The 27,772-nt window shown below is 41.7% G+C and overlaps 1 protein-coding gene across 1 annotated transcript in view; it reads left to right on the top strand.

Annotated features, from left to right (window-relative positions):
* The window catches only part of adgrd2 (adhesion G protein-coupled receptor D2), a 415,295-nt gene that overhangs the window by 108,357 nt on the left and 279,166 nt on the right, over positions 1-27,772 (top strand). Inside the window, exon 8 of the mRNA XM_034169723.1 lies at positions 14,145-14,256. Within this exon, the coding sequence (XP_034025614.1) occupies positions 14,145-14,256 (112 nt within the window). The remainder of the gene's footprint in view (positions 1-14,144; positions 14,257-27,772) is intronic.

Below are 27,772 nucleotides of genomic sequence, written 5' to 3'. Positions count from 1 at the left end.
TATTGGAAAAATTACAGATGTATGGTATTAGAGGAATGGCCTTTAACTGGATAGCTAGTTATTTACATAATAGATATCAGTGTGTTCAACTTGGTGGGATAAAATCAGAATTTTTGAAGATTACATGTGGAGTGCCCCAGGGGACAGTTCTCGGGCCATTATTGTTTTTGCTGTATATAAATGATATAGGTTTGGTTTCTAAGTCTTTGAGTTGTATTTTGTTTGCTGATAATACAACTGTGATTGGTAGTGGAGAGAATTTGAGACAGCTCTTGGACTTGGTGGAGAGGGAACTGCAAAAATTTAAATACTGGTTTGACTCTAATAAATTATCACTTAATTTCAGTAAAACTAAGTGCAAAATATCAAAAGTTATTGCTATCTTGTACAAAGTACAATACTTTCTCACCCAACATCTGTTGGTTTCATTATATCACTCATTATTTGTCCCCAGTGGTGTCAAAAGTACACACATTTGTTACTTAAGTACGAGGTCTCTTAGATAATAAACCGACCCTTTTATTTTTTTTTTTAACTATATGGATTTGAATGACATGCGATTACACCAATCATGCTTGAACCCTCGTGCGCATGCGTGAGTTTTTTCACGCGTGTCGGTGACGTCATTTCCCTGTGGGCAGGCCTTGAGTGAGATGTGGTCCCGCCCTCTCGGCTGAATTCCTTTGTTTCACACGCTGCTCGAGACGGCGCGCGTTGCTTTATCAAAATTTTTTCTGGACCTGTGAGGAATATCCGAGTGGACACTATTCGAGAAATTAAGCTGGTTTTCTGTGAAAAGTTTAACGGCTGATGAGAGATTATGGGGTGTTTCTGTCGGTGTAAGGACTTCCCACGGAGCGGGACGTCCTGCAGCGCTTCCAGGCGCTGTCGTCGGCCTGTTTCGAGCTGATAACACCCTAATTTAAGGCTTAAGTCACCCAGGACATCGTGAGAGAACAGAGAAGATTCAGAAGAGGCCGGCATGAGGAATTTATGCGGACATTCCACTGTTTAAGGACATTTTTTTAATGAAAGACGTACGCGCAAATTCGCCGAGTCGTTTCCGTGACGACTCGGCAAATCTGTGTGCGCCGCGACAGGAAAAACACCTCCGTGTTGAAAACCATTTGTAGAATTCAGGCGGCTTTTAATGGCTTTCAACAAGTGAGTAACTGAGAAATTGTTTAACAGCTTGGGCATGTTCCAACTTGCCCGTTAAGATTTCCAACGGAGGTGTTTTTCCTGCCGCGACCCCCCGCGGTCGGGTCCAGCCCGACATGCGACTCTGCCCGCACGTTCTTTCATTACAAAATGACCGTTAACAATGGAATGTCCGAATAAACTCCTCATGCCGACTTCTTCTGAAAGTTCTCTGTTCTCTGACGACTTACTGCGTCAACAGAGCCTGAAATGTGGAAGTTTTCAACTTGAAACGGCGAGACGCTGCCGCCTCGAAGCGCAGATCGCCGTCAGGCGCCGTGGACCGTCCTTAAAGCGACACTACCAGACCAAAATCTCTCATCAGCCGTTAAAATTTTTACAGAAAACCAGCTGAATTTATTGAATGGTGTCCACTCAGTTGTGCCTTACAGTTTTGAAAAAATTTTTATCAAACAAAGCAACAGTCTCTGAGCCATTCCTAAACAATGAAAAAAATCGATGAGCGGGTGGACGACTCCTCACTCAAAGACTGCCCACAGGCAAATGACGTAACCGACAGGCGTGAAAAAAACTCTCGCATGCCCACGAGGGTTCAAGCATGTCTGATGTAATCACACGTGATTCAAATCCATATGGTTTTTTAAAAAATAATAAGGTCGGATACTTTTCTAATAGACCTCGTAGAAGTATAGATACTGCAGTTTAAAAACACTCTGGTAAAAGTTGAAGTATCAACTTGACCTCTTTACTCAAGTAAAAGTGAAAAATTATGTGCTCCAAAACCTACTTAAAGTATAAAAGTATAAAGTAACCTTAAAAAAAAAAAAGGTAGATGCCACTATATGAATTGAAAGCTTAATTTAAAAACTGATTTGTTCTACATGTGGCCCAAGACCCAAAACCCCAAATTACTCCCCAACACCACCTGCACGAAAATGTTTCAATTCTAGAAGCTCTGAAATGCAATCTGGGACTATTCCAGACAATAAACTGCAGTGAGTGTAGCATCCATTTAGTGAGAAAAAAACAAAAAAAAAAACAACTTTCCTTATTCAGATTAATTCCAGTAGTATTCTGCTCTTACTAGGATGCAGCAGTTTTCTAGTTTGGCAGAAAGTTCTGGAGGAAATCACTGAAGAAATTAACACATTGACAATATGGTTTGACCGAAACAAACTGTCATTAAACTTAAATAAAACAGGGATGAAATGGAGGTGGAAGAGTCACTAGGTGTTCACAGGAAACACTTATTTATGTATGTATGTATTTATGTATGTTCATTGTTAGTTGCTTTTATATTTTATTTTCTGTTGTGTTTCTATTCAGGTTCTTTTTGTCTCTTTCTCTGAAATTGTATATAATAATTATCATTAGATTATTAATAATATATAAACAATAAGAAATATTACAATTTGAAAATAAATGCACCCAAACTTTTAACATTGAAAATGCCATAGACATGCTAACGCGTTAGCGTCGCTCCTGTTTTTAAGTTATAAAATACATCTATCAACTGTTTCAGAAGACCATAACAGGTTGGTTTAACATAGAAAAGGTAAATAATACTCACAGAAGTATGCTCTTTAGGGTTTTAGCGGGGGAAAATTAAGCGAAAGAAAGAAAGAATAAACAAAACAATAGGTCGAAGCATTGCTTCAATCTGCGAACCACTGCTTCGATTGGTTCAAAATCCATTCCTTTATCTTCATTGATCCATGTTTCTGATATAGCAATTATGTTAAATATTTTTTTTAAATTGACTTAAATATTCTTTAATGTTGTTAAAGTTTGCATACAGACTTCTGCTGTTGAAATGGATTATTGATAATTTGTTAGCCGTTTTAATGATCCGATTAAACTGTTCATCTGTATAATAGCAACAACTGTCATTGAGATTTGAGAAGAAATTATTGTCCGGGTCTATATCGTGCTCCAAGTCCAGTACATTGTGGTCTGTGTATTTAAATGTTCTCAGTTCTAGTTTTCCATGATCAGCAATCCTGTGAGTGATATCCTTCTTGTCTCCAGATGTAGATGATGTAGTAGATGAATAGGTTCCTCTGGTCTGTGTCATGGTGTTGTGATGTGTTTGTGTCCTCATACCTTATTGGTCGTATTTGTCCAGTTCCTCGATGTTCCTGATTACCATAACCTTCGCTTGTTCTGGTGTTCCATTCAGTTTGATGAATGTTTTGCAGTTGGATGTCCATGTCTGTTGAATTTTTCCCTGCTTTTTTAAGAGACGAGCTTTCCTGGCGATGTCTGCGTTTCTTTTGGTCAGATGTTCATTGATGAATACGTTTGTTCCTTTGAGTTTCTGTCCCTGTTTTAATAATGCCATTTTATGTTTTCTGTTGACAAACCTCATTATAACTGCTCGCTTCTCTCCATCCTCTCTCCTGGGCAGGGGGTGGCACGCTTCAATGTTATTACAGTCCATTTGAATACCTTTAGATTGCAGGAAGTCAGCCACCTGTTGTTCCACTGAGCTGGCCTCCTGCTCACTGGCCTCCCATCCACTGTCTTCTGACATCGCCCATGCGTAGGATTGAGGTTTAATATGAATTCCTGTAATAAAAACGTTGTTCATCCTTGTGTACTGTTCCAACTCCACAACACGGTTCTCCAGGTGCACCAGACGCTGGTCTTTCTCGGCATTCTGGATCCGGAGAGCCTTCACTTCTTCCACCAGCTCCATAATGGATTTCTGCTGCATTTTAACAACAGAGATTTCCTCAGACAAAAAGTCCAGGGACTTCTTGATATCGTCTCCCTCCTCCGCCGTCATTGCCTTCTTCGGACCCATGGTCAGATAAATCCGCGCTGGCACCTCGGTAAAGCCACGCCGGTGGAACTGCGCTGGCACCTCGGGCCTCGGTGAAGCCGCCCCAGTGGAACTGCGCTGACGCCTCGGGCTTCCGGTGGATGTGCGCTGACGCCTCAGCGCACATCCACCGGCGCTGAAGCCAAGAGTAACGAGGCTGTTTGTTTTAAAAATGTAAGGAATAGAAAGTACAGATACTTGTGTGAAAATGTAATAAGTAGAAGTCAGAAGTAGGCAGAAAAATAATTAATGGAGTAAAGTATAGATACCTAAAAAGTGTACTTAAGTACAGTAACGAAGTATTTGTACTTCGTTACTTGACACCTCTGTTTGTCCCTTATATAACTTTGGCTTTTGGTTCTGGAACTTCACCCCATAGTGTTAAGTGTACCGTAAAATGTTCCCTAATTACCTCAAACAGGAATCCAGTAGTATTTATTTTTAATAAAATTAAATTTTAAATTAAGAATGCAGAACCAAATTCTAATTTGCTTTTTTAATCATGTTGTTGTTTAATTGTGACAACAACATTTCTAGAGAAGGTTTCACATCCACAGAATATGTGCCAATGAATCCAAAAATGAAACCACAACATAAATAATGTGTTTCCAGGCTACTGAGCATGCACAAAGTACAAGGTAATTCAGGCTATTTGTACGCAAGTATTTGGTACACAACTTTAGTCTAGGGTTGTTTTTTTTTTTTTTTTTTTTTTTTGGTCTGCTTAAATGCTGTGGACCTGTTGTTATTAGCATGTAGTTATGTGGAATGTATTATTCAACTGGCCGGTCAAAGACATATCAGACAGGGCATCTGTGAAAATAAAACAATTGATGTAGCATTAATAAATTTACTTTTCAGCATTCCTAAAACATGCTGCAGCACTGTTGGCAAGCTACAAAATTGTGGCAGCTATTAGCTTAGATCCATCACTGCTTATGTAATGATCCAGCTAAAACTTAATCAGGCCCATTACTGAGCGCTTTGAACATGTCAAATAGATTGCAAGTGCAAATTTCCAAATAGCTGTCAATTCAGCTAATTGGGTAGCTATCTGGTTATGCTAACCAAACTAGCAGACAGCTTTAGCCAGACTTTATAAAAAGTTCTTTGAGATGCCTTTTTCGGTTAGAAGTGGAGTCTTTTGATGCTGAAAGCAACTTGGTTGCTGAATGATTTTGTGAACTAAGAAATGCAGTTCTTTAAAGTAATCCATTAATTCTAAGAATGTAACTGTGTTTTGAATACCATCAATTAATGCTGTAACTATATTTGAACACAGGTATTCATATGTATTCTAAATGAGTTTTCTAAATATGAGGTGCATTCAAACAGTGTCCAACCTTTCACCGTGAAAAATACAATTACTCATCTGGGTTCGGCAATCCTAATCCCCTTCAAGGTCGTCTCTGTGGGAATGCACACATTTCTTCCAGTGGTTCTGCCATTGTTGGAAGGATTTCTGGAACACCTCTGTTGGGATGGTGTCCTGCTAGGCTACTGCATTCCACATGATGTCTTCTCACGACTGAGGCCCCATCCACACGGGAACAGATATTGGTGCATCTGCATAAGTTTTTCATCATTTTGGCATTTCATCCACATGTAAACTAGATTTTCAGCCACATGTAAAAGGTATTTTCAGCAGTTGAAAAAGATAGTATTTGAAAATGGGTCCCAGACGCTGGATTTGCATCTACATGGGCACAAGCAATCTTAAATATTTCTGAAAGGACCACCTGTCTAACCACAGCATCTCATAATTAATCACTTGATATAAACTTGCTTTGTATATTCCAAAGTTTTTCTGTGTCGTGCTCCGGTCCAGTTGGAGAAAAGTGAGATTTTGAACCAGACAACATTCACGTGACTTTCTTTCAGTCTCTGCAGTGGTTTTAAAGATAATCTTTTTGTATTTTTCATGGCTGTGTTGTTTTTCAGCCATAGAAAGTGCAGTAAAAGGTGCTAATTATCCAAAAATGTAATTTTTCTGCTGATTCAGTTGATGCCGCCCACTTGAATGACAGAGAAACGCCCACACACGTGCAAAAGATAGATCCAAACAGAAGTGTGAAACATGATTTATGTAATATTTAGCTCGTTTTGTTCACCATCTCTCTCTCTCTCTCTGTTGTTTTTAAGCCATAGCAAGTCCAGTAAAGGATGGAAAAATGCACATGCATACACTCACACAGCATACAGCACCACATATAGGCCTGACATATGTACTACAGGTTATTTATGGTCGATTTGAGAATTTTAGTGTAGATACAGATACATCTTGAAACACTGCCGTGTTCACAGAACTCTATTTTGAAATGACAAAGAGACAAATTTTGTATCTGTGTAGACAAGGTCTGAAATTGAGTCCCTTTTAGTGTCATGTTGATCTTGGGGAACAACTAAAAAATAGAAGGGAGCCATATCAGGAGAGTAGGGTGACTGACCAATCACAGGAGTGTTGTGTTTGTCCAGGATAGCATGAATCAGCTGAGCAGAATGGACGGGTGCACTGCGATGATGGATGTTCCAGATGCAATCACTTCTGCTCCACCACGAATTTTGCTGACACTCTCCGCAAATCCTCCATCAAAATGCAATGTACCGAATTTGTGCTTATCTGCACCTCGTCTGCAAGTTCTTGGAGGGTGACACAAGGGTCATCCATGACTGAAGTCTGTATTCTGTCAATCACTTGGTCATTTTGGCTTGTGGATGGTGTACCGGACTGTGCTTCACTCTCCTCTGAAGTGCATCCATTTTTGAAGTGGTTATGCCACTCTTTTATTTGCATTGTGCACATGGCATCATTTCCAAAAGCCTGCCGAATCTTGCAAATGGTTTCAGCTTTTGGCAAATTTTGAATCAATGCTGTGTTCAACGTCTTCTGTCATGTTATAACAAATGAGAATCTGATGGGTGCTCAGTACACACGTTCATTCTATGGCAGACTGCTAGCAACTAATCAATCAATCAGTTTTATTTATATAGCGCCAAATCACAACAAACAGTTGCCCCAAGGCGCTTTATATTGTAAGGCAAGGCCATACAATAATTACGTAAAAACCCCAACGGTCAAAATGACCCCCTGTGAGCAAGCACTTGGCGACAGTGGGAAGGAAAAACTCCCTTTTAACAGGAAGAAACCTCCAGCAGAACCAGGCTCAGGGAGGGGCAGTCTTCTGCTGGGACTGGTTGGGGCTGAGGGAGAGAACCAGGAAAAAGACATGCTGTGGAGGGGAGCAGAGATCAATCACAAATGATTAAATGCAGAGTGGTGCATACAGAGCAAAAAGAGAAAGAAACACTCAGTGCATCATGGGAACCCCCCAGCAGTCTAAGTCTATAGCAGCATAACTAAGGGATGGTTCAGGGACACCTGATCCAGCCCTAACTATAAGGTTTAGCAAAAAGGAAAGTTTTAAGCCTAATCTTAAAAGTAGAGAGGGTGTCTGTCTCCCTGATCTGAATTGGGAGCTGGTTCCACAGGAGAGGAGCCTGAAAGCTGAAGGCTCTGCCTCCCATTCTACTCAATTCAATTCAATTCAATTTTATTTATATAGCGCCAAATCACAACAAACAGTTGCCCCAAGGCATTTTATATTGTAAGGCAAGGCCATACAATAATTACGTAAAAACCCCAAAGGTCAAAACGACCCCCTGTGAGCAAGCACTTGGCGACAGTGGGAAGGAAAAACTCCCTTTTAACAGGAAGAAACCTCCAGCAGAACCAGGCTCAGGGAGGGGCAGTCTTCTGCTGGGACTGCTTGGGGCTGAGGGAGAGAACCAGGAAAAAGACATGCTGTGGAGGGGAGCAGAGATCAATCACTAATGATTAAATGCAGAGTGGTGCATACAGAGCAAAAAGAGAAAGAAACACTCAGTGCATTATGGGAACCCCCCCAGCAGTCTAAGTCTATAGCAGCATAACTAAGGGATGGTGATATGGTACTATGAGGTCCCTAAGATAAGAAGGGACCTGATTATTCAAAACCTTATAAGTAAGAAGAAGAATTTTAAATTTTATTCTAGAATTAACAGGAAGCCAATGAAGAGAGGCCAATATGGGTGAGATATGCTCTCTCCTTCTAGTCCCCGTCAGTACTCTAGCTGCAGCATTTTGAATTAACTGAAGGCTTTTCAGGGAACTTTTAGGACAACCTGATAATAATGAATTACAATAGTCCAGCCTAGAGGAAATAAATGCATGAATTAGTTTTTCAGCATCACTCTGAGACAAGACCTTTCTAATTTTAGAGATATTGCGTAAATGCAAAAAAGCAGTCTTACATATTTGTTTAATATGCGCTTTGAATGACATATCCTGATCAAAAATGACTCCAAGATTTCTCAGAGTATTACTAGAGGTCAGGGTAATGCCATCCAGAGTAAGGATCTGGTTAGACACCATGTTTCTAAGATTTGTGGGGCCAAGTACAATAACTTCAGTTTTATCTGAGTTTAAAAGCAGGAAATTAGATGTCATCCATGTCCTTATGTCTGTAAGACAATCCTGCAGTTTAGCTAATTGGTGTGTGTCCTCTGGCTTCATGGATAGATAAAGCTGGGTATCACCTGCGTAACAATGAAAATTTAAGCAATGCTGTCTAATAATACTGCCTAAGGGAAGCATGTATAAAGTGAATAAAATTGGTCCTAGCACAGAACCTTGTGGAACTCCATAATTAACCTTAGTCTGTGAAGAAGATTCCCCATTTACATGAACAAATTGTAATCTATTAGACAAATATGATTCAAACCACCGCAGCGCAGTGCCTTTAATACCTATGGCATGCTCTAATCTCTGTAATAAAATTTTATGGTCAACAGTATCAAAAGCAGCACTGAGGTCTAACAGAACAAGCACAGAGATGAGTCCACTGTCTGAGGCCATAAGAAAATCATTTGTAACCTTCACTAATGCTGTTTCTGTACTATGATGAATTCTAAAACCTGACTGACACTCTTCAAATAGACCATTCCTCTGCAGATGATCAGTTAGCTGTTTTACAACTACCCTTTCAAGAATTTTTGAGAGAAAAGGAAGGTTGGAGATTGGCCTATAATTAGCTAAGATAGCTGGGTCAAGTGATGGCTTTTTAAGTAATGGTTTAATTACTGCCACCTTAAAAGCCTGTGGTACATAGCCAACTAATAAAGATAGATTGATCATATTTAAGATCGAAGCATTAAATAATGGTAGGGCTTCCTTGAGCAGCCTGGTAGGAATGGGGTCCAATAGACATGTTGATGGTTTGGATGAAGTAACTAATGAAAATAACTCATGCAGAACAATCTGAGAGAAAGAGTCTAACCAAATACCGGCATCACTGAAAGCAGCCAAAGATAATGATACATCTTTGGGATGGTTATGAGTAATTTTTTCTCTAATAGTTAAAATTTTATTAGCAAAGAAAGTCATGAAGTCATTACTAGTTAAAGTTAAAGGAATACTCGGCTCAACAGAGCTCTGACTCTTTGTCAGCCTGGCTACAGTGCTTAAAAGAAACCTGGGGTTGTTCTTATTTTCTTCAATTAGTGATGAGTAGTAAGATGTCCTAGCTTTACGGAGGGCTTTTTTATAGAGCAACAGACTCTTTTTCCAGGCTAAGTGAAGATCTTCTAAATTAGTGAGACGCCATTTCCTCTCCAACTTACGGGTTATCTGCTTTAAGCTGCGAGTTTGTGAGTTATACCACGGAGTCAGGCACTTCTGATTTAAAGCTCTCTTTTTCAGAGGAGCTACAGCATCCAAAGTTGTCTTCAATGAGGATGTAAAACTACTGACGAGATACTCTATCTCACTTACAGAGTTTAGGTAGCTACTCTGCACTGTGTTGGTATATGGCATTAGGGAACATAAAGAAGGAAACATATCCTTAAACCTAGTTACAGCGCTTTCTGAAAGACTTCTAGTGTAATGAAACTTATTCCCCACTGCTGGGTAGTCCATCAGAGTAAATGTAAATGTTATTAAGAAATGATCAGACAGAAGGGAGTTTTCAGGGAATACTGTTAAGTCTTCTATTTCCATACCATAAGTCAGAACAAGATCTAAGATATGATTAAAGTGGTGGGTGGACTCATTTACATTTTGAGCAAAGCCAATTGAGTCTAATAATAGATTAAATGCAGTGTTGAGGCTGTCATTCTCAGCATCTGTGTGGATGTTAAAATCGCCCACTATAATTATCTTATCGGAGCTAAGCACTAAGTCAGACAAAAGTTCTGAAAATTCACAGAGAAACTCACAGTAACGACCAGGAGGACGATAGATAACAACAAATAAAACTGGTTTTTGGGACTTCCAATTTGGATGGACAAGACTAAGAGTCAAGCTTTCAAATGAATTAAAGCTCTGTCTGGGTTTTTGATTAATTAATAAGCTGGAATGGAAGATTGCTGCTAATCCTCTGCCTCGGCCCGTGCTACGAGCGTTCTGGCAGTTAGTGTGACTCGGGGGTGTTGACTCATTTAAACTAACATATTCATCCTGCTGTAACCAGGTTTCTGTAAGGCAGAATAAATCAATATGTTGATCAATTATTATATCATTTACTAACAGGGACTTAGAAGAGAGAGACCTAATGTTTAATAGACCACATTTAACTGTTTTAGTCTGTGGTGCAGTTGAAGGTGCTATATTATTTTTTCTTTTTGAATTTTTATGCTTAAATAGATTTTTCTGGTTATTGGTGGTCTGGGAGCAGGCACCGTCTCTACGGGGATTGGGTAATGAGGGGATGGCAGGGGGAGAGAAGCTGCAGAGAGGTGTGTAAGACTACAACTCTGCTTCTTGGTCCCAACCCTGGATAGTCACAGTCTGGAGGATTTAAGAAAACTGGCCAAATTTCTAGAAATGAGAGCTGCTCCATCCAAAGTGGGATGGATGCCATCTCTCCTAACAAGACCAGGTTTTCCCAGAAGCTTTGCCAATTATCTATGAAGCCCACCTCATTTTTTGGACACCACTCAGACAGCCAGGAATTCAAGGAGAACATGCGGCTAAACATGTCACTCCCGGTCCGATTGGGGAGGGGCCCAGAGAAAACTACAGAGTCCGACATTGTTTTTGCAAAGTTACACACCGATTCAATGTTAATTTTAGTGACCTCAGATTGCCGTAACCGGGTGTCATTACTGCCGACGTGAATTACAATCTTACCAAATTTACGCTTAGCCTTAGCCAGCAGTTTCAAATTTCCTTCAATGTTGCCTGCTCTGGCCCCCGGAAGACAATTGACTATGGTTGCTGGTGTCGCTAACTTCACATTTCTCAAAACAGAGTCGCCAATAACCAGAGTTTGATCCTCGGCGGGTCTGTTGCTGAGTGGGGAAAAACGGTTAGAAATGTGAACGGGTTGGCGGTGTACACGGGGCTTCTGTTTAGAACTACGCTTCCTCCTCACAGTCACCCAGTCGGCCTGCTTTCCCGGCTGCTCTGGATCTGCCAGAGGGAAACTAACGGCGGCTAAGCTACCTTGGTCCGCACCGACTACAGGGGCCTGGCTAGCTGTAGAATTTTCCACGGTGCGGAGCCGAGTCTCCAATTCGCCCAGCCTGGCCTCCAACGCTACGAATAAGCTACACTTATTACAAGTACCATTACTGCTAAAGCAGGCCGAGGAATAACTAAACATTTCACACCCAGAGCAGAAAAGTGCGGGAGAGACAGGAGAAGCCGCTATGCTAAACCGACTAAGAGCAAGTAGCTGCGCTAAGCTAGCGGATTCCTAAAAACACACAAAGTGAATAATGTGTAAATAATTTAGAGATGCACTTTGTGAGCAGGAAAAACATTACATGTGCAATAAAGTTCCCTACGCCTCCCCACCAAATGACAACTCACACACTTCATTTGTTTCCTTGAGATAAAATAAGGTCAGACACCTTATGAATGCACGTTGTGCATCTATTTTGTTGCTCCTCAACACTGCATGTAACATAGTTATATACAAAAAGAGAAGGAGTGGGGGTGGGGGTAGTGCATTTGCTTTCAAAGCAGCAGGTTCCAGGTTTAAAACCACTCTTGCCCATTATCCATGCAAATCTTCTTCAACTCTTCTGGCAAACTTTAGCCTAAATGTCAAATCTGTGCTCCATCTGTTAAGAAGTTGTGACTGATGAAGCAATAAAATATGTTCGGTCACTATACAGTTGGATTACTTACCCTGAAAATAAAGCTGGCCATGTGTGAGCTCTTATTTTTTGTTTGTTTGTTTGTTTTCAACTGTAATATGCCAGGAGAGACTCCTGAGGCACGTTTTCACTTTCAGTACGTTTGAAGGAGAAACATTGCGTGTCATGATCTGACTTTTTGTATTATGCTTTTTCTGCTTTGTTTTTTTAGTGTATCCGACCACGCCTAATGCTAGGGAGGGGTGTTATTTCAAAAAAAATTGGAAATCTATAAATGTTTGCATGGGATATGGAAATATACATGGAATAAACCATAGCAGGATAAATCTTGGGTCATTTGGTTTAGAGCTCGACCGGCCGATATATCGGCCGATATAAGCCCTTTTCCAAGCCAATAATTTCTCATAAACAGAACAGTTACTGAAATAATGTTTGTGTCAGCAATGTAAAATGTCCTTGCACCGTTTGTCCAGTAGATGGAGCTCTGACTCCATTCATCTGAGAGCTGCTTACACCCCTGCTTAAATGTGTTCATCACCGGCCCACGTAGTTCGCCGTCACACTGCACTGATCGGCTGACAAAAGCATACAAGTAAGTTTATAAGGATGTTTGTAATAACTTTGTGATTACATTCACCCCACATTTCTCCCATTTCAGTTCAACTCAGTTTGATTAACTCAGTTTAGGTAGTAATGTGTCAAATGTGCTTCACTGCATCGGTCACACTTTTTATTAAGCCCACGTTGTGTAGACCTTATTTCTAGCATGAAAAACTTTTGTTTACTGCTAAGAGGCTGAAACATTCAGCTGATCGGCTGATTTATCGGCTATCGGCAAATCAGCCGATTTATTGATTATCTGCATTTTTTTTCATCCAAATATCATTATCGGCATCAGCCTCAAAAAATCCATATTGGTCGGGCTCTAATTTGGTTACAAAAACCCATATGGATGGAGCCAGTGAAGATATCAGGTTCAAAAATCGCCAAAAATATCAATGAAAACGTCATATCTTGAGAACTGCTGCACCTAGAGACTTGAAATTTGGCTCCAAATGTTGCTTGACCCCAAGTTTATATTCAACTTCTGTAGTAACAATAAGCCTATCTGGTGTTTTTTAAGAGCAAATTGACAAAAAAAAAAAAAAAACTAATTTCAGTACATATGTTACGATCAATTGTAACTATAATCATCACATGTAAAGAATGACATGGCCACAATGAACTAATTATAAGCAACAGAGTGGTTTTCTACGTCAACAGCACATATACGACACACGCGTTACTTGAAATTTTCAAACGTTGCATCCATATGGGTTTTTGGAACCAAATGACCCAAAAATGATCCTGCTATGGTTTATTCCGCGTATATTTCCATATTCTATGCAAACATTTATAGATTTCCAAATTTTTTGAACTAACACCCCTCCCTACTAACGCCTGATGATTCTGATTTGTTCGTTGATTTTGGACTGCCTTTCTGTGCACCGGACCCCACTGATTCATTCAGTAAATGATCTTAAAACCCAGAGCTGTTGAGCTGTTGTTGAGTCCAGCATTTGTGTCCACACGTCTCTGTCCACTAAACCTGATATTGCTCTGCATTCAAGCCTTGTTACTGCGTGCTGATTTTTGTGTTGCTTTTGTTTCTGAGTTGTTGATGTACACGGGGCACACATATCTATAAAAACCGTCTCCCTCTGACAAGGGTTATGTTTGTATCAGCGCTTGGCTCCCTTCCCCCAGGCCTCTCAGCGCTCCAAGGCCACCTCAGCCCACACTCAAAGAGCAGCACTCTGAAAAACTGCAGTTCCAGTCCAACACAAAGCGCTGTCACTCTGAGCCGCGTCACACGGGCACACAAAGGCAACATGCACTGACTGCACACACACAAACACACACACACACACACACACACACACACACACACACACACACACACACACACACACACACACACACACAGCAGTGGTCCAAGCATTCTGTCATCATCATTGTGTGATCGGCTCATGTGTTTCAGGTGGTGAATGGTCCCATGGACGTGGTCAGGTCCATCGATCGTATGACGAGCAGCCTGAGCCCTCATTTAATGGCAGAGATGGATCACCTGACCATCCACAGCCCCAACATCAGTGAGTCTCACGTGCGTGCACACACACACACACAGCTGCACAAGCGAAATCTTGTGTATGTGTTCATGACTGGTGATGCAATTTGAAAAAGTATTTGGAAATTATTCAGAGTACAACCACAATTCCAATGAAGTTGGGACGTTGTGTAAAATGTAACTAAAAACAGAATATAATGATTTTCAAATTCTCTTCAACCTATATTCAATTGAATACACCACAAAGACAAGATATTTAATGTTCAAACTGATAAACTTTATTGTTTTTGTGCAAATATTTGCTCATTTTGAAATGGATGCCTGCAACACGTTTCAAAAAAGCTGGGACAGTGATATGTTTACCACTGTGTTACATCACCTTTCCTTCTAACAACACTCAATAAGCGTTTGGGAACTGAGGACACTAATTGTTGAAGCTTTGTAGGTGGAATTCTTTCCCATTCTTGCTTGATGTACGACTTCAGTTGTTCAACAGTCCGGGGTCTCCGTTGTCGTATTTTGCGCTTCATAATGCGCCACACATTTTCAATGGGTGACAGGTCTGGACTGCAGGCAGACCAGTCTAGTACCAGCACTCTTTTACTACGAAGGCACACCGCTGTAACACGTGCAGAATGTGACTTGGCATTGTCTTGCTGAAATAAGCAGGGATGTCCCTCAAAACACGTTGCTTGGATGGCAGCATGTGTTTCTCAAAAACCTGGATGTACCTTTCAGCATTGTTGGTGCCATCACATATGTGTAAGTTGCCCATGCCATGGGCACTAACACACCCCCATGCCATCACAGATGCTGGCTTTTGAACTTTGCGCTGGTAACAATCTGGATGGTCTTTTTCCTCTTTTGTCCAGAGGACACGACGTCCATGATTTCCAAAAACAATTTGAAATGTGGACTCATCAGACCACAGCACACTTTTCCACTTTGCGTCTGTCCATTTCAAATGAGCTCAGGCCCAGAGAAGGCAGCGGTGTTTCTGGATGTTGTTGATGTATGGCTTTCACTTTGCATGGCAGAGTTTTAACTTCAATCAATCAATCAATTTTTTTTTTTATATAGCGCCAAATCACAACAAACAGTTGCCCCAAGGCGCTTTATATTGTAAGGCAAGGCCATACAATAATTATGTACAACCCCAACGGTCAAAACGACCCCCTGTGAGCAAGCACTTGGCTACAGTGGGAAGGAAAAACTCCCTTTTAACAGGAAGAAACCTCCAGCAGAACCAGGCTCAGGGAGGGGCAGTCTTCTGCTGGGACTGGTTGGGGCTGAGGGAGAGAACCAGGAAAAAGACATGCTGTGGAAGGGAGCAGAGATCAATCACTAATGATTAAATGCAGAGTGATGCATACAGAGCAAAAAGAGAAAGAAACAGTGCATCATGGGAACCCCCCAGCAGTCTACGTCTATAGCAGCATAACTAAGGGATGGTTCAGGGTCACCTGATCCAGCCCTAACTATAAGCTTTAGCAAAAAGGAAAGTTTTAAGCCTAATCTTAAAAGTAGAGAGGGTGTCTGTCTCCCTGATCTGAATTGGGAGCTGGTTCCACAGGAGAGGAGCCTGAAAGCTGAAGGCTCTGCCTCCCATTCTACTCTTACAAACCCTAGGAACTACAAGTAAGCCTGCAGTCTGAGAGCGAAGCGCTCTATTGGGGTGATATGGTACTACGAGGTCCCTAAGATAAGATGGGACCTGATTATTCAAAACCTTATAAGTAAGAAGAAGAATTTTAAATTCTATTCTAGAATTAACAGGAAGCCAATGAAGAGAGGCCAATATGGGTGAGATATGCTCTCTCCTTCTAGTCCCCGTCAGTACTCTAGCTGCAGCATTTTGAATTAACTGAAGGCTTTTAGGGAACTTTTAGGACAACCTGATAATAATGAATTACAATAGTCCAGCCTAGAGGAAATAAATGCATGAATTAGTTTTTCAGCATCACTCTGAGACAAGACCTTTCTAATTTTAGAGATATTGCGTAAATGCAAAAAAGCAGTCCTACATATTTGTTTAATATGCGCTTTGAATGACATATCCTGATCAAAAATGACTCCAAGATTTCTCACAGTATTACTAGAGGTCAGGGTAATGCCATCCAGAGTAAGGATCTGGTTAGACACCATGTTTCTAAGATTTGTGGGGCCAAGTACAATAACTTCAGTTTTATCTGAGTTTAAAAGCAGGAAATTAAAGGTCATCCATGTCTTTATGTCTGTAAGACAATCCTGCAGTTTAGCTAATTGGTGTGTGTCCTCTGGCTTCATGGATAGATAAAACTGGGTATCATCTGCGTAACAATGAAAATTTAAGCAATGCCGTCTAATAATACTGCCTAAGGGAAGCATGTATAAAGTGAATAAAATTGGTCGTAGCACAGAACCTTGTGGAACTCCATAATTAACTTTAGTCTGTGAAGAAGATTCCCCATTTACATGAACAAATTGTAATCTATTAGACAAATATGATTCAAACCACCGCAGCGCAGTGCCTTTAATACCTATGGCATGCTCTAATCTCTGTAATAAAATTTTATGGTCAACAGTATCAAAAGCAGCACTGAGGTCTAACAGAACAAGCACAGAGATGAGTCCACTGTCCGAGGCCATAAGAAGATCATTTGTAACCTTCACTAATGCTGTTTCTGTACTATGATGCATTCTAAAACCTGACTGAAACTCTTCAAATAGACCATTCCTCTGCAGATGATCATTTAGCTGTTTTACAACAAAAATAGATTGATCATATTTAAGATCGAAGCATTAAATAATGGTAGGGCTTCCTTGAGCAGCCTGGTAGGAATGGGGTCTAATAAACATGTTGATGGTTTGGATGAAGTAACTAATGAAAATAACTCAGACAGAACAATCGGAGAGAAAGAGTCTAACCAAATACCGGCATCACTGAAAGCAGCCAAAGATAACGATACGTCTTTGGGATGGTTATGAGTAATTTTTTCTCTAATAGTTAAAATTTTGTTAGCAAAGAAAGTCATGAAGTCATTACTAGTTAAAGTTAATGGAATACTCAGCTCAACAGAGCTCTGACTCTTTGTCAGCCTGGCTACAGTGCTGAAAAGAAACCTGGGGTTGTTCTTATTTTCTTCAATTATTGATGAGTAGAAAGATGTCCTAGCTTTACGGAGGGCTTTTTTATAGAGCAACAGACTCTTTTTCCAGGCTAAGTGAAGATCTTCTAAATTAGTGAGACGCCATTTCCTCTCCAACTTACGGGTTATCTGCTTTAAGCTACGAGTTTCTGAGTTATACCACGGAGTCAGGCACTTCTGATTTAAAGCTCTCTTTTTCAGAGGAGCTACAGCATCCAAAGTTGTCTTCAATGAGGATGTAAAACTATTGACGAGATACTCTATCTCACTTACAGAGTTTAGGTAGCTACTCTGCACTGTGTTGGTATATGGCATTAGAGAACATAAAGAAGGAATCATATCCTTAAACCTAGTTACAGCGCTTTCTGAAAGACTTCTAGTGTAATGAAACTTATTCCCCACTGCTGGGTAGTCCATCAGAGTAAATGTAAATGTTATTAAGAAATGATCAGACAGAAAGGAGTTTTCAGGGAATACTGTTAAGTCTTCTATTTCCATACCATAAGTCAGAACAAGATCTAAGATATGATTAAAGTGGTGGGTGGACTCATTTACATTTTGAGCAAAGCCAATAGAGTCTAATAATAGATTAAATGCAGTGTTGAGGCTGTCATTCTCAGCATCTGTGTGGATGTTAAAATCGCCCACTATAATTATCTTATCTGAGCTAAGCACTAAGTCAGACAAAAGGTCTGAAAATTCACAGAGAAACTCACAGTAACGACCAGGTGGACGATAGATAATAACAAATAAAACTGGTTTTTGGGACTTCCAATTTGGATGGACAAGACTAAGAGTCAAGCTTTCAAATGAATTAAAGCTCTGCACTTGTAGATGTAGTTAGACGTAGTTGTAGATGTAGTTACTTTGTGGTGTCATAAAGTAGGGCTTCAGTTCATGTTAGGTCTGGAAGTATGCACTGGTGCCACAAGTCTCCAGATCCACCACACTGCAGAACCATTTTAGATCCTGGATGGCAACCACCCAAGCAAACAACTGTGCCATTCCCCCTCTCAAATGTGACCATATATGGAATCAACAACAGTCAGGTGAAATATGAGTGTCCAATTAGTCTTTTCCTACCACTGTGGCCCTAAACACTGAGGTACCCGCATACTGTATTTTGCCCTCAAAAACATTCCTAAAATGTTGTGACTGATATTCCTTCCCACATGCACAGAGAAACACACCATATGGCCAGAAGCTGACACTCTCTCACAATCCTCTTCATCAATACTCCTCATCATAGTCTCCCTCAGTAACCACTGGTTTGATACAAAGTCATTCTAGTGGCACTCAAAGATGATCCAAAGAGACCTTGTACCAAAGACATATATCATACAAATAAACACACACACACACACACACACACACACACACACACACACACACACACACACACACACACACACACACACACACACACACACACACACACACACATTTCAGAGTCTGTGTGGGATGATGCACAACTGTCTGTGTGTATTCAGCAGAAAAATTACTCACCACTTTGCTTAAATACCAGGGATGGAACAATAATTAATGTCTGAAATCTGAGAATTTTTTAATTGATAGTGTGTGAGCATAGTTATGTTACATGGTTTGTGCATAAGGAAGCACAAGGTCCATAACTTCAAGTGGCTGATTTAGTTTTATTTTGTGGCTATGAGCTTAAACACATGCACAATCCTCACTTACATACTGCTTTCTATGTCATGTTACTGTGGGTATCAATTGCATAATTCGGCTCAGCAAGTCACCTGCCTAAGTGTCTCAACTCGCAAATGTTTGGATTCCCCATTCAATGCTGCACTTGTGTGGGATCTTATGAAATCAGGCCCTAAATGTTTCTACAAGTTAAACACGTTTACTGCATACAGACACACTTCTAATTGCTAAGTTTTACTTGATCCAGGACATTTATCAAATAACATTAAGTAACAAATAATAAACATATGGGGAGGTGATGGTCTAGTGCAGGGGTGGCCAAGTTCGGTCCTCGAGAGCCACATTCCTGACACTCTTAGTTGTCTCCCTGCTCCAACACACCTGAATCCAATGAAAGACTCGTTAGCAGACGTTTAATGAGCCTTTCATTGGATTCAGGTGTGTTGGAGCAAGGAGACAACTAAGAGTGTCAGGAATGTGGCTCTCGAGGACCGAACTTGGCCACCCTTGGTCTAGTGGTTAAGCATTGGATTTGAGACCAGAGGATCCTCGGTTGAAACCCCAACCTGACCGGAAAATCATTAAGGGCCCTTGGGCAAGGTCCTCAATCCCCAAGTTGCCGGTGTGTAGTGAGCACCTTGCATGGCAGCAGCCTGACATCAGTGTGTGAGTGTGTTTGTGTGAATGGGTGAATATGAGACATTATTGTAAAGCGATTTGAACTTCTGATTCACATGGAAAAGTGCTATATACAGTAGTGTCCAGAATAATAGTAGTGCTATGTGACTAAAAAGATTAATCCAGGTTTTGAGTATATTTCTTATTGTTACATGGGAAACAAGATACCAGTAGATTCAGTAGATTCTCACAAATCCAACAAGACCAAGCATTCATGATATGCACACTCTTAAGGCTACGAAATTGGGCTAATAGTAAACAAAGTAGAAAAGGGGGTGTTCACAATAATAGTAGCGTGGCATTTCGTCAATTTTGTGGAACAAACAGGTGTGAATCAGGTGTCCCCTATTTAAGCCAGCACCAGTTGAACATGCTTTTCTCTTTGACAGCCTGAGGAAAATGGGACATTCAAGACATTTTTCAGAAGAACAGCGCACGTTGATTAAAAAGTTGATTGGAGAGGGGAAAACGTATACACAGGTGCAAAAAATTATAGGCTGTTCATCTACAATGATGTCCAATGCTTTAAAATGGACAAAAAAGACAGAGATGTGTGGAAAAAATGGAAAACAACCATCAAAATGGATAGAAGAATAACCAGAATGGCAAAGGCTCACCCATTGATCAGCTCCAGGATGATCAAAGACAGTCTGGAGTTACCTGTAAGTGCTGTGACAGTTAGAAGACGCCTGTGTGAAGCTAATTTATTTGCAAGAATCCCCCGCAAATTCCCTCTGTTAAATAAAAGACATGCAGAAGAGGTTACAATTTGCCAAAGAACACATCAACTAGCCTAAAGAGAAATGGAGGAATATTTTGTGGACTGATGAGAGTAAAATTGTTCTTTTTTGGGTCCAAGGGCCGCAGACAGTTTGTGAGATGACCCCCAAACTCTGAATTCAAGCCACAGTTCACAGTGAAGACAGTGAAGCATGGTGGTGCAAGCATCATGATATGGGCATGTTTCTCCTACTATGGTGTTGGGCCTATATATCGCATACCAGGTATCATGGATCAGTTTGGATATGTCAAAATACTTGAAGAGGTCATGTTGCCTTATGCTGAAGAGGACATGCCCTTGAAATGGGTGTTTCAACAAGACAATGACCCCAAGCACACTAGTAAATGTGCAAAATCTTGGTTCCAAACCAACAAAATTAATGCCTCGCAGATGTGAAGAAATTATGAAAAACTGTGGTTATACAACTAAATACTAGTTTAGTGATTCACAGGATTGCTAAGAAAGCAGTTTGAACGTAATAGTTTTGAGTTTGTCAACAGCAGATGCTACTATTATAACACCCCCTTTTCTACTTTTTTTTTTACTAATAGCCCAATTTCATAGCCTTAAGAGTGTGCATATCATGAATGCTTGGTCTTGTTGGATTTGTGAGAATCTACTGGTACCTTGTTTCCCATGTAACAATAAGAAATATACTCAAAACCTGGATTAATCTTTTTAGTCACATAGCACTACTATTATTCTGAACACTACTGTAAATGCAGTCTATTTACCATGTAACTATGTCTTGCTGATTTTACTTCTCCCTCAGCTCCACACAGCAGTCATAGAGAATATCATCCTGCTGTCCAACTTCTGGCTTCACAAGAATTTGTATGCTTCGATATTTCAGAGTTGTACAAGTTCAACATGATTGTCATGAAACATCCGAATGCCAATTTCAAGTGTGTCTTTTGACCCTTTCGTGTGACCCAGCCACAGTCAATAAGCTGGGAAGCAAAGACATCGCTAACAGCTAGAAGTGCTAACTGCTTCAAAGTCCTGTGTCCACACCAAATGTGTCCCTTTGAGATCACTAACCTGCCGTTATGAGAAAGTGATAGTGGCGGCACATATAAAACATAGACATTAAAGGAATCGGAAAATTAATGTTGATGAAGTAATGCATTTTTTGTTTACATTTACGATATGCAGGAGGGACAATTGCAAACCCAAAGACTGATTCCTCACTCAGCATATCAAGCACTGCAGTCAGTGGAAATGAATGGATACAAGTAGTGGAAACAAGTTTCCTCCATCGGGTGTCTGGACGTACACACAGGGACAGGGTGAGAAGTTTGAAAATCCTGGAGGGATGGAGTATAGATCTGCTGCGTCTTTGCATTGAAAGGAGCCAGCCGAGGTGGATTCTGGCAAGATACCCCCTTATCCTGTCCCCCTGGAGGTCTTCCAGGCATGTCCAACTAACTGGGAGGACATTGTGAGGAAGACCCAGGACATGCTGGAGGTATTATATTTCCCAAATATTTTTCCCTGTGTCATTCCATTTTTTTACGTTCAGTACTTTAACATTTCCCATAATCCCCTGGCGGCCCCCTGCGCTTCCAGAGTTATGGGGTCTCACAGCGCATGTAAACAATGGCTAGCGAAGATGTGGATGGCGTTGATCCAGCGAGTTCACGGGCGGTTATGATGACACATTCTCCCAAGTTGAGAGGGTTGTCTAGAGGACATGTAGCACCTGTGATGGACTTCTGTTGTCTTGTTGTCCATACTTCACGAGGTTTGTTTACATTGTGCACTGAACCGGAACTCTCCTGAAACTGACCTCCCGCGTGAGTCAGGGACCACGAGACGGAGTGAGATTCACAACTATGAAACAGCAAATGAGTTCAGTTCTGTACTTTTGTGTTTTGGTTTCTTTGCATCTATGGATTACTTGGGTTGTTACTGACATCATGTCAATAGAACCTTTAGAAATGTATTTACTGAGAAAAATTGGTGATGTGTTCAATAATTATTTTACCCTCTGTGCAAACATGTTTAGGGTTCTGTGGCTGCCATTGTCTCAGCTGTTACACATTCCAGGCACCTGAATATTTGCATGCAGGCTATTTATTCACTCTCATTGACACATTTATTCACACAGATAAGGTCTAACCTTACCAACCCCCAGAGCAACATTGATAAGGAAAAACTCCCTCTGAGGAAGAAACCTCAAGCAGACCAGACTCAAAGGGGTGGCCCTCTGCTTGGGCCATGCTACAGACATAAATTACAGAACAATTCACAAAACGAATATACAGGAAATGCTGTTGGTGCACAGAACAGGAGGATCGCCAACACAAATACCACACCCATCTCTGGATGGCACTCCACCTTAAACAGAGAGAAAAAAACAGAACCAGGCATCAGAAAGACAAGAAATACAGTATAATTTGCCAGCATTAAACAACAAGAAAAACAGGAAACACTAAGGTGATCGCCGTCCACAAGCCTCAAGCTTCACTAAAAGACACAGAATTTAGGTAAGGTAGTAAGGTAAGTTGAGGCCACGGCACGCTCTGTTTCCTAATAAAATGAATTAAAAGAGTAAAAAGCATAGAACTATACCATGCCAGTGTGCTAGCCATACGAAAGGGAAAATAAGTGTGTCTTAAAGTAGATCTGCATTGAAATAAATGTGGTCAGATCTCAGAAAAAAATAGCTGATATGTATTTATAGACCCTAGTAAAGTAAAGTTTATAGACCCTTAAAGACTCTAGTAAAGTAAATCTGCACGCCTAGATCTGTCATTCAACGGAGAAATCTTCGTTTAAAAATCACAAATTTGCAGCCAAAATTTGTCCGTCTGCGAAAACTGTTTGTACATCCGGGACATTGCAGTGATGTGAGGGAGAAGACAGAGCAGTAGCACCTTCAGTCCAATCCCGCATTGAAATTGATTTTATCTGTTAGTAATGTTACTGTTATACACATCCTGGTTTCAACATCCAAAAGTAAGCTGCAATGAATGCGAGATACAGCTCTGCATGCTCAGATCAGCGGGCGACGTTCTTGCCCGACCCTTACGCCTTGCTCTCACTGGCTCCGATGCGCTTACCGAGTCTGCGGGCTCAGTAAATGCCACAGCGGACAACTCACAATGCCCTCGTGTCTGCTGTGCAGAGCTGCAGCCAACTCCGGCACCACCTCCTTGTCTCGGTGTGGCCAACTTGGCAACAAGTTCAGAGACTACGCTCGCTGTTTTGATGCGAAGCGCTCCAGCCGCCTGCAAGGATAGACTTCTTGCGGAAAAATCTGCAGCGCCGCACAGTCTCGGTAATCGGAGCCACAGAGCTCTGTGGCCACTGAGAGAGGTTTGTATCTTTTTAATGACTTTGATTCTTTGCGGGTCCCACATCCGTACCCCGCAATGGTAACATCGGAGGCTAAAGCCAGTAGATTTTCAATGCGACACCACTCAATCAAATGGCTGTATGAAAAAGTCTCCAAAAATAATTTTCAAGCAAAAATAAATGTATACTCACCAAACGTACCGCAAGACAATATGAAGTTTTAAAAAAAGTCAAGCCTTCCATATAAGACAATAAAAGGGTGCTTTTGTAAGAGATGCAAACTGATGTAAATCCACAAATTACAGTTGGCGCGCACAGTGCATGCTGGGATAGGGTATTCTCCCTTGTGTCTCAGCAACATCCCGGATGTGCTCACAGTTTTGTGGAGGGCCAAATTGTAGCTCTAAATTTGTCATTTTTAAACGAAGATTTCTCCGTTGAATGACAGATCTGGGCTTGCAGATTTACTTTACTACATTCAGAAGGATCTTAAGTGTAAATATAAGTAATTTTTTGGTCCAAAGATCTGACTGCATTTATTTCGATGCAGGTCTACTTTAAGTCTAGACTTGAAAGTCTCCACAGAATCTGACTGTTTTATTGACACAGGGAAATCATTACACAGAACAGGGGCACGATAAGAGAAAGCTCTGTGATCCACAGACATGGTATTCACCCTAGGGACACTAAGTTGTCCTGCACCCTGAGAATGCAAAGCCCAGGAACGGTACGTAAGGTTTAATTAGGTCATCTAGGTAGAGAGGTGCCAGTCCGTGAACAATTTTATAGGCTAGTAGCAGAAACTTAAAATCTGATCTCACTGGGACAGGAAGCCAGTGAAGGGATGCCAAAATGGGTGTAATGTGGTTGAACTTTCTGCTTCGTGTCAAAAGTCTGGGTGCAGCATTTTGAACCAATTTGAGACCCCTAATGCTGGACTGCAGTAAATGAGAAACTAGAACATTGCAGTAGTCCAATCTAGAAGAGATAAACGCATGGATCGGGGTCTCAGCATCAGCCATAGATAGGATGGGATGAATCTTCGCTATGTATAATGTGACATCAAAGGACAATGTAGGATCAGAAATTACCCCAAGGTTCCTCACTTTGTCAGTGTGATGTATGACACACGAGCCTAGGCTAAGCATTAACTGGTCAAATTGATGTCGATGTCTCACTGGACCAACAACCATCATTTCAGTCTTATCAGAGTATAAAAGCAGGAAATTTCTAGACATCCACCCTCTCACTGATGCAAGGCAATCTTCTAAGGATTTTATGTGGATGAGATTACCAGCAGTTATCGGCATGTATAACTGAATATCATCAGCATAGCAGTGGAAGGTAATCCAAAAACACCGCAATATGCGCCCAAGGAGTGCTATATAAAGGGAGAAAAGCAGGGGGCCTTAAGACAGACCCCTGTGGAACCCCAAATTTCATGTCACTAAGGTTAGAGGTAGTGTTACTGTACAAAACACAGTGAGAATGACTGGTCAAGTATGACATCAACTATGCAAGGGCACTCCCAGTAATCCCAAAATGATTTTCCAGCCTATCAAGTAGAACATGATGATCCACAGTATCAAATGCAGCACTGAGATCTAACAGCACAAAAAACATAGTGGTGTCCGAATCTATTGCAAGCAGAAGCTCATTCGCCACTTTCGTGAGAGCCGTCTCTGTGGAATGATATTTTCTAAAAGCAGACTGCAGTGGCTCAAAGAGATTATTCTCAGTAAAATAGTCCATGAGCTTCCGTGAAACCACTTTTTCCAGATTTGATATCAGCCGATAGTTTTTCAACACATTAGGGTCAAGATTAGGTTTCTTAACTAATGGTTTAATCACTGCAGATTTGAAACATTTAGGAACAGATTCAGAAGTTAAAGAAAGATTAATAATTTCCAGCACAGTCGGCCCAAGAGTGGGCCACAGGTCCTTAAACAGTGTTGTTGGTATAGGATCAAATAAACAGGTTGTGCTTTTTGTTGACGTTATGAGTTTTGTCAGCATGACTAGAGAGATACTTTCAAATTATGTAAATCTAGATAATACCTCAGTAATGGCACCCACCTCAATAGTAGGGTGTAGTGGCTGGGTTAAGGCATGCTGGGATATGTTTAACCTTGACAGACGAGAGTAGGAGGACACAAATGCGAGGCTCACTCAGGCAGCTCTTGTCATAAATCGAGTTTAATGAGGAAAGTGTGGGTCGGTACAGAAAAAGACAGTCCAAAAAGCTCAGCAGCAGTACCAGGATCATATGGCTAGTCGTGGTCGGGTAAGGCAGGCAGGAGGTTGAAGACACGGTGAAGCTGGCAATACAAAAACACAAGATCAAGAGCTGGAGAGAAGGCACAGGGCACATCAATCTGGCAAGGAACAAACACAGACAGTGAGCATAAATACCCCCCGAAGCCAATCATCAAACCCAGGACAGGTGTGCAAGGAAGGAACCAGAAACCGGGCATGGCCAGAGACAGAGAGCGAGACAGCAACAGACACACCCCAACCAGAAAAGGAATACAAAGCAAGGCATACATGAACAAAAGGAAAATAACAAAACTGACCAAAAACAACACAGACAACCCACCCAGCCGTCAATCCCTGACAGTACCCCCCCCGCCATGGCTGACCCCCGGCAGCCCAGGGGAAGATGGATGAACGGCATGGAACTCACGGATCAGATCAGGGTCCAAAACAAATCGGGAGGGAACCCATGACCGCTCCTCGGGTCCATAACCCTCCCGATCCACCAAATACTGAAAACCATGACTGCGGCGGTGAGAAGCCACCAGCCGATGCACAGCAAAAACAGGGCCACCATCCACACACCGGGCGGCCGGTGGGGGAACAGCAGGAGGGCACATCGTGCTGGACCAGACGGGTTTGACTTGACTGACGTGAAAAGTGGGATGGACGCGCATGGACCGGGGAAGGCGAAAACGAACAGAAACCAGATTAATGACCTTGGTGATAGGGAAGGGGCCCACGAATCTGGGACCCAATTTCTTCGGAACTCCCCTAAGGGCCAGGTGGCGCGTCGACAGCCAAACCTTCTGGTTTGGGGAGTAAAACGGAGCTGCCGAATGCTTGCGATCGGCGGCGGACTTGTATGCCAAAGATGTACGCAGCAAGGCCGACGGGCCCGGTCCCAGGTTCAACGGCAGTGAAAAATCAAACGCAGGGCAGAGGGAACCGTGGAATCGAGACTGGTAGTGGGAAATAGCGTGGGTTGATAACCAAAAACAACGTGAAACAGGGCAAAGCCAGTGGAACTTGAGGGCAAACTGTTATGAGCAAGCTCGATCCATGGAAGCTGATCTGACCAGGTTGCGGGATGGCGGGATGCGAGAATCCGGAGCCCTTTTTCTAGCTCCTGGTTTAACTGTTCCGACTGCCCGTTGGCCTGTGGATGATAGCCCAAGGTGAGACTACTAGACACCCCGAGGAGACGGCAGAACTCCCTCCAAAAATGTGAAGTAAACTGTGGACCCCGATCAGAAACTATGTCCTGTGGTAGCCCGTGTAATCTGAACACCTGAGTCAACATAACCTCAGCAGTCTCTTTGGCGGATGGCAATTTCTTCAGTGGAATGAAATGAACCATCTTGGAAAGGCGGTGTACTACCGTCATAATGACGGTATGCCCCCTCGATGACGGATAGCCGGTCACAAAATCTATCGTGATATGTGTCCAGGGGCGAGTCAGAACCGGCAACGGCAACAAAGTTCCTGCAGGCGGACGATTAGACGACTTAAACATAGCACATACATGACAGGCATTTACATACTCCGTAACATCTTTAACGAGCCCGGGCCACCAGAAACGCTGTTGCACAGCGAAGAGAGTTTTCTTGATACCTGGATGATTGTACATATGGTTTTCATGACACCACTGAATCGTTTCACCCCTAAGGGAAACCGGAACAAAAAGCTTGTCCTGAGGACAGCCTGTAGGAATTGGTGCATCGCCTGATGCA

The sequence above is a fragment of the Thalassophryne amazonica genome, chromosome 5 (assembly GCF_902500255.1).
Source record: "Thalassophryne amazonica chromosome 5, fThaAma1.1, whole genome shotgun sequence".
In the NCBI taxonomy this organism is placed as follows: Eukaryota; Metazoa; Chordata; class Actinopteri; order Batrachoidiformes; family Batrachoididae; genus Thalassophryne; species Thalassophryne amazonica.
This window is presented reverse-complemented; position numbering and strand designations above follow the sequence as displayed.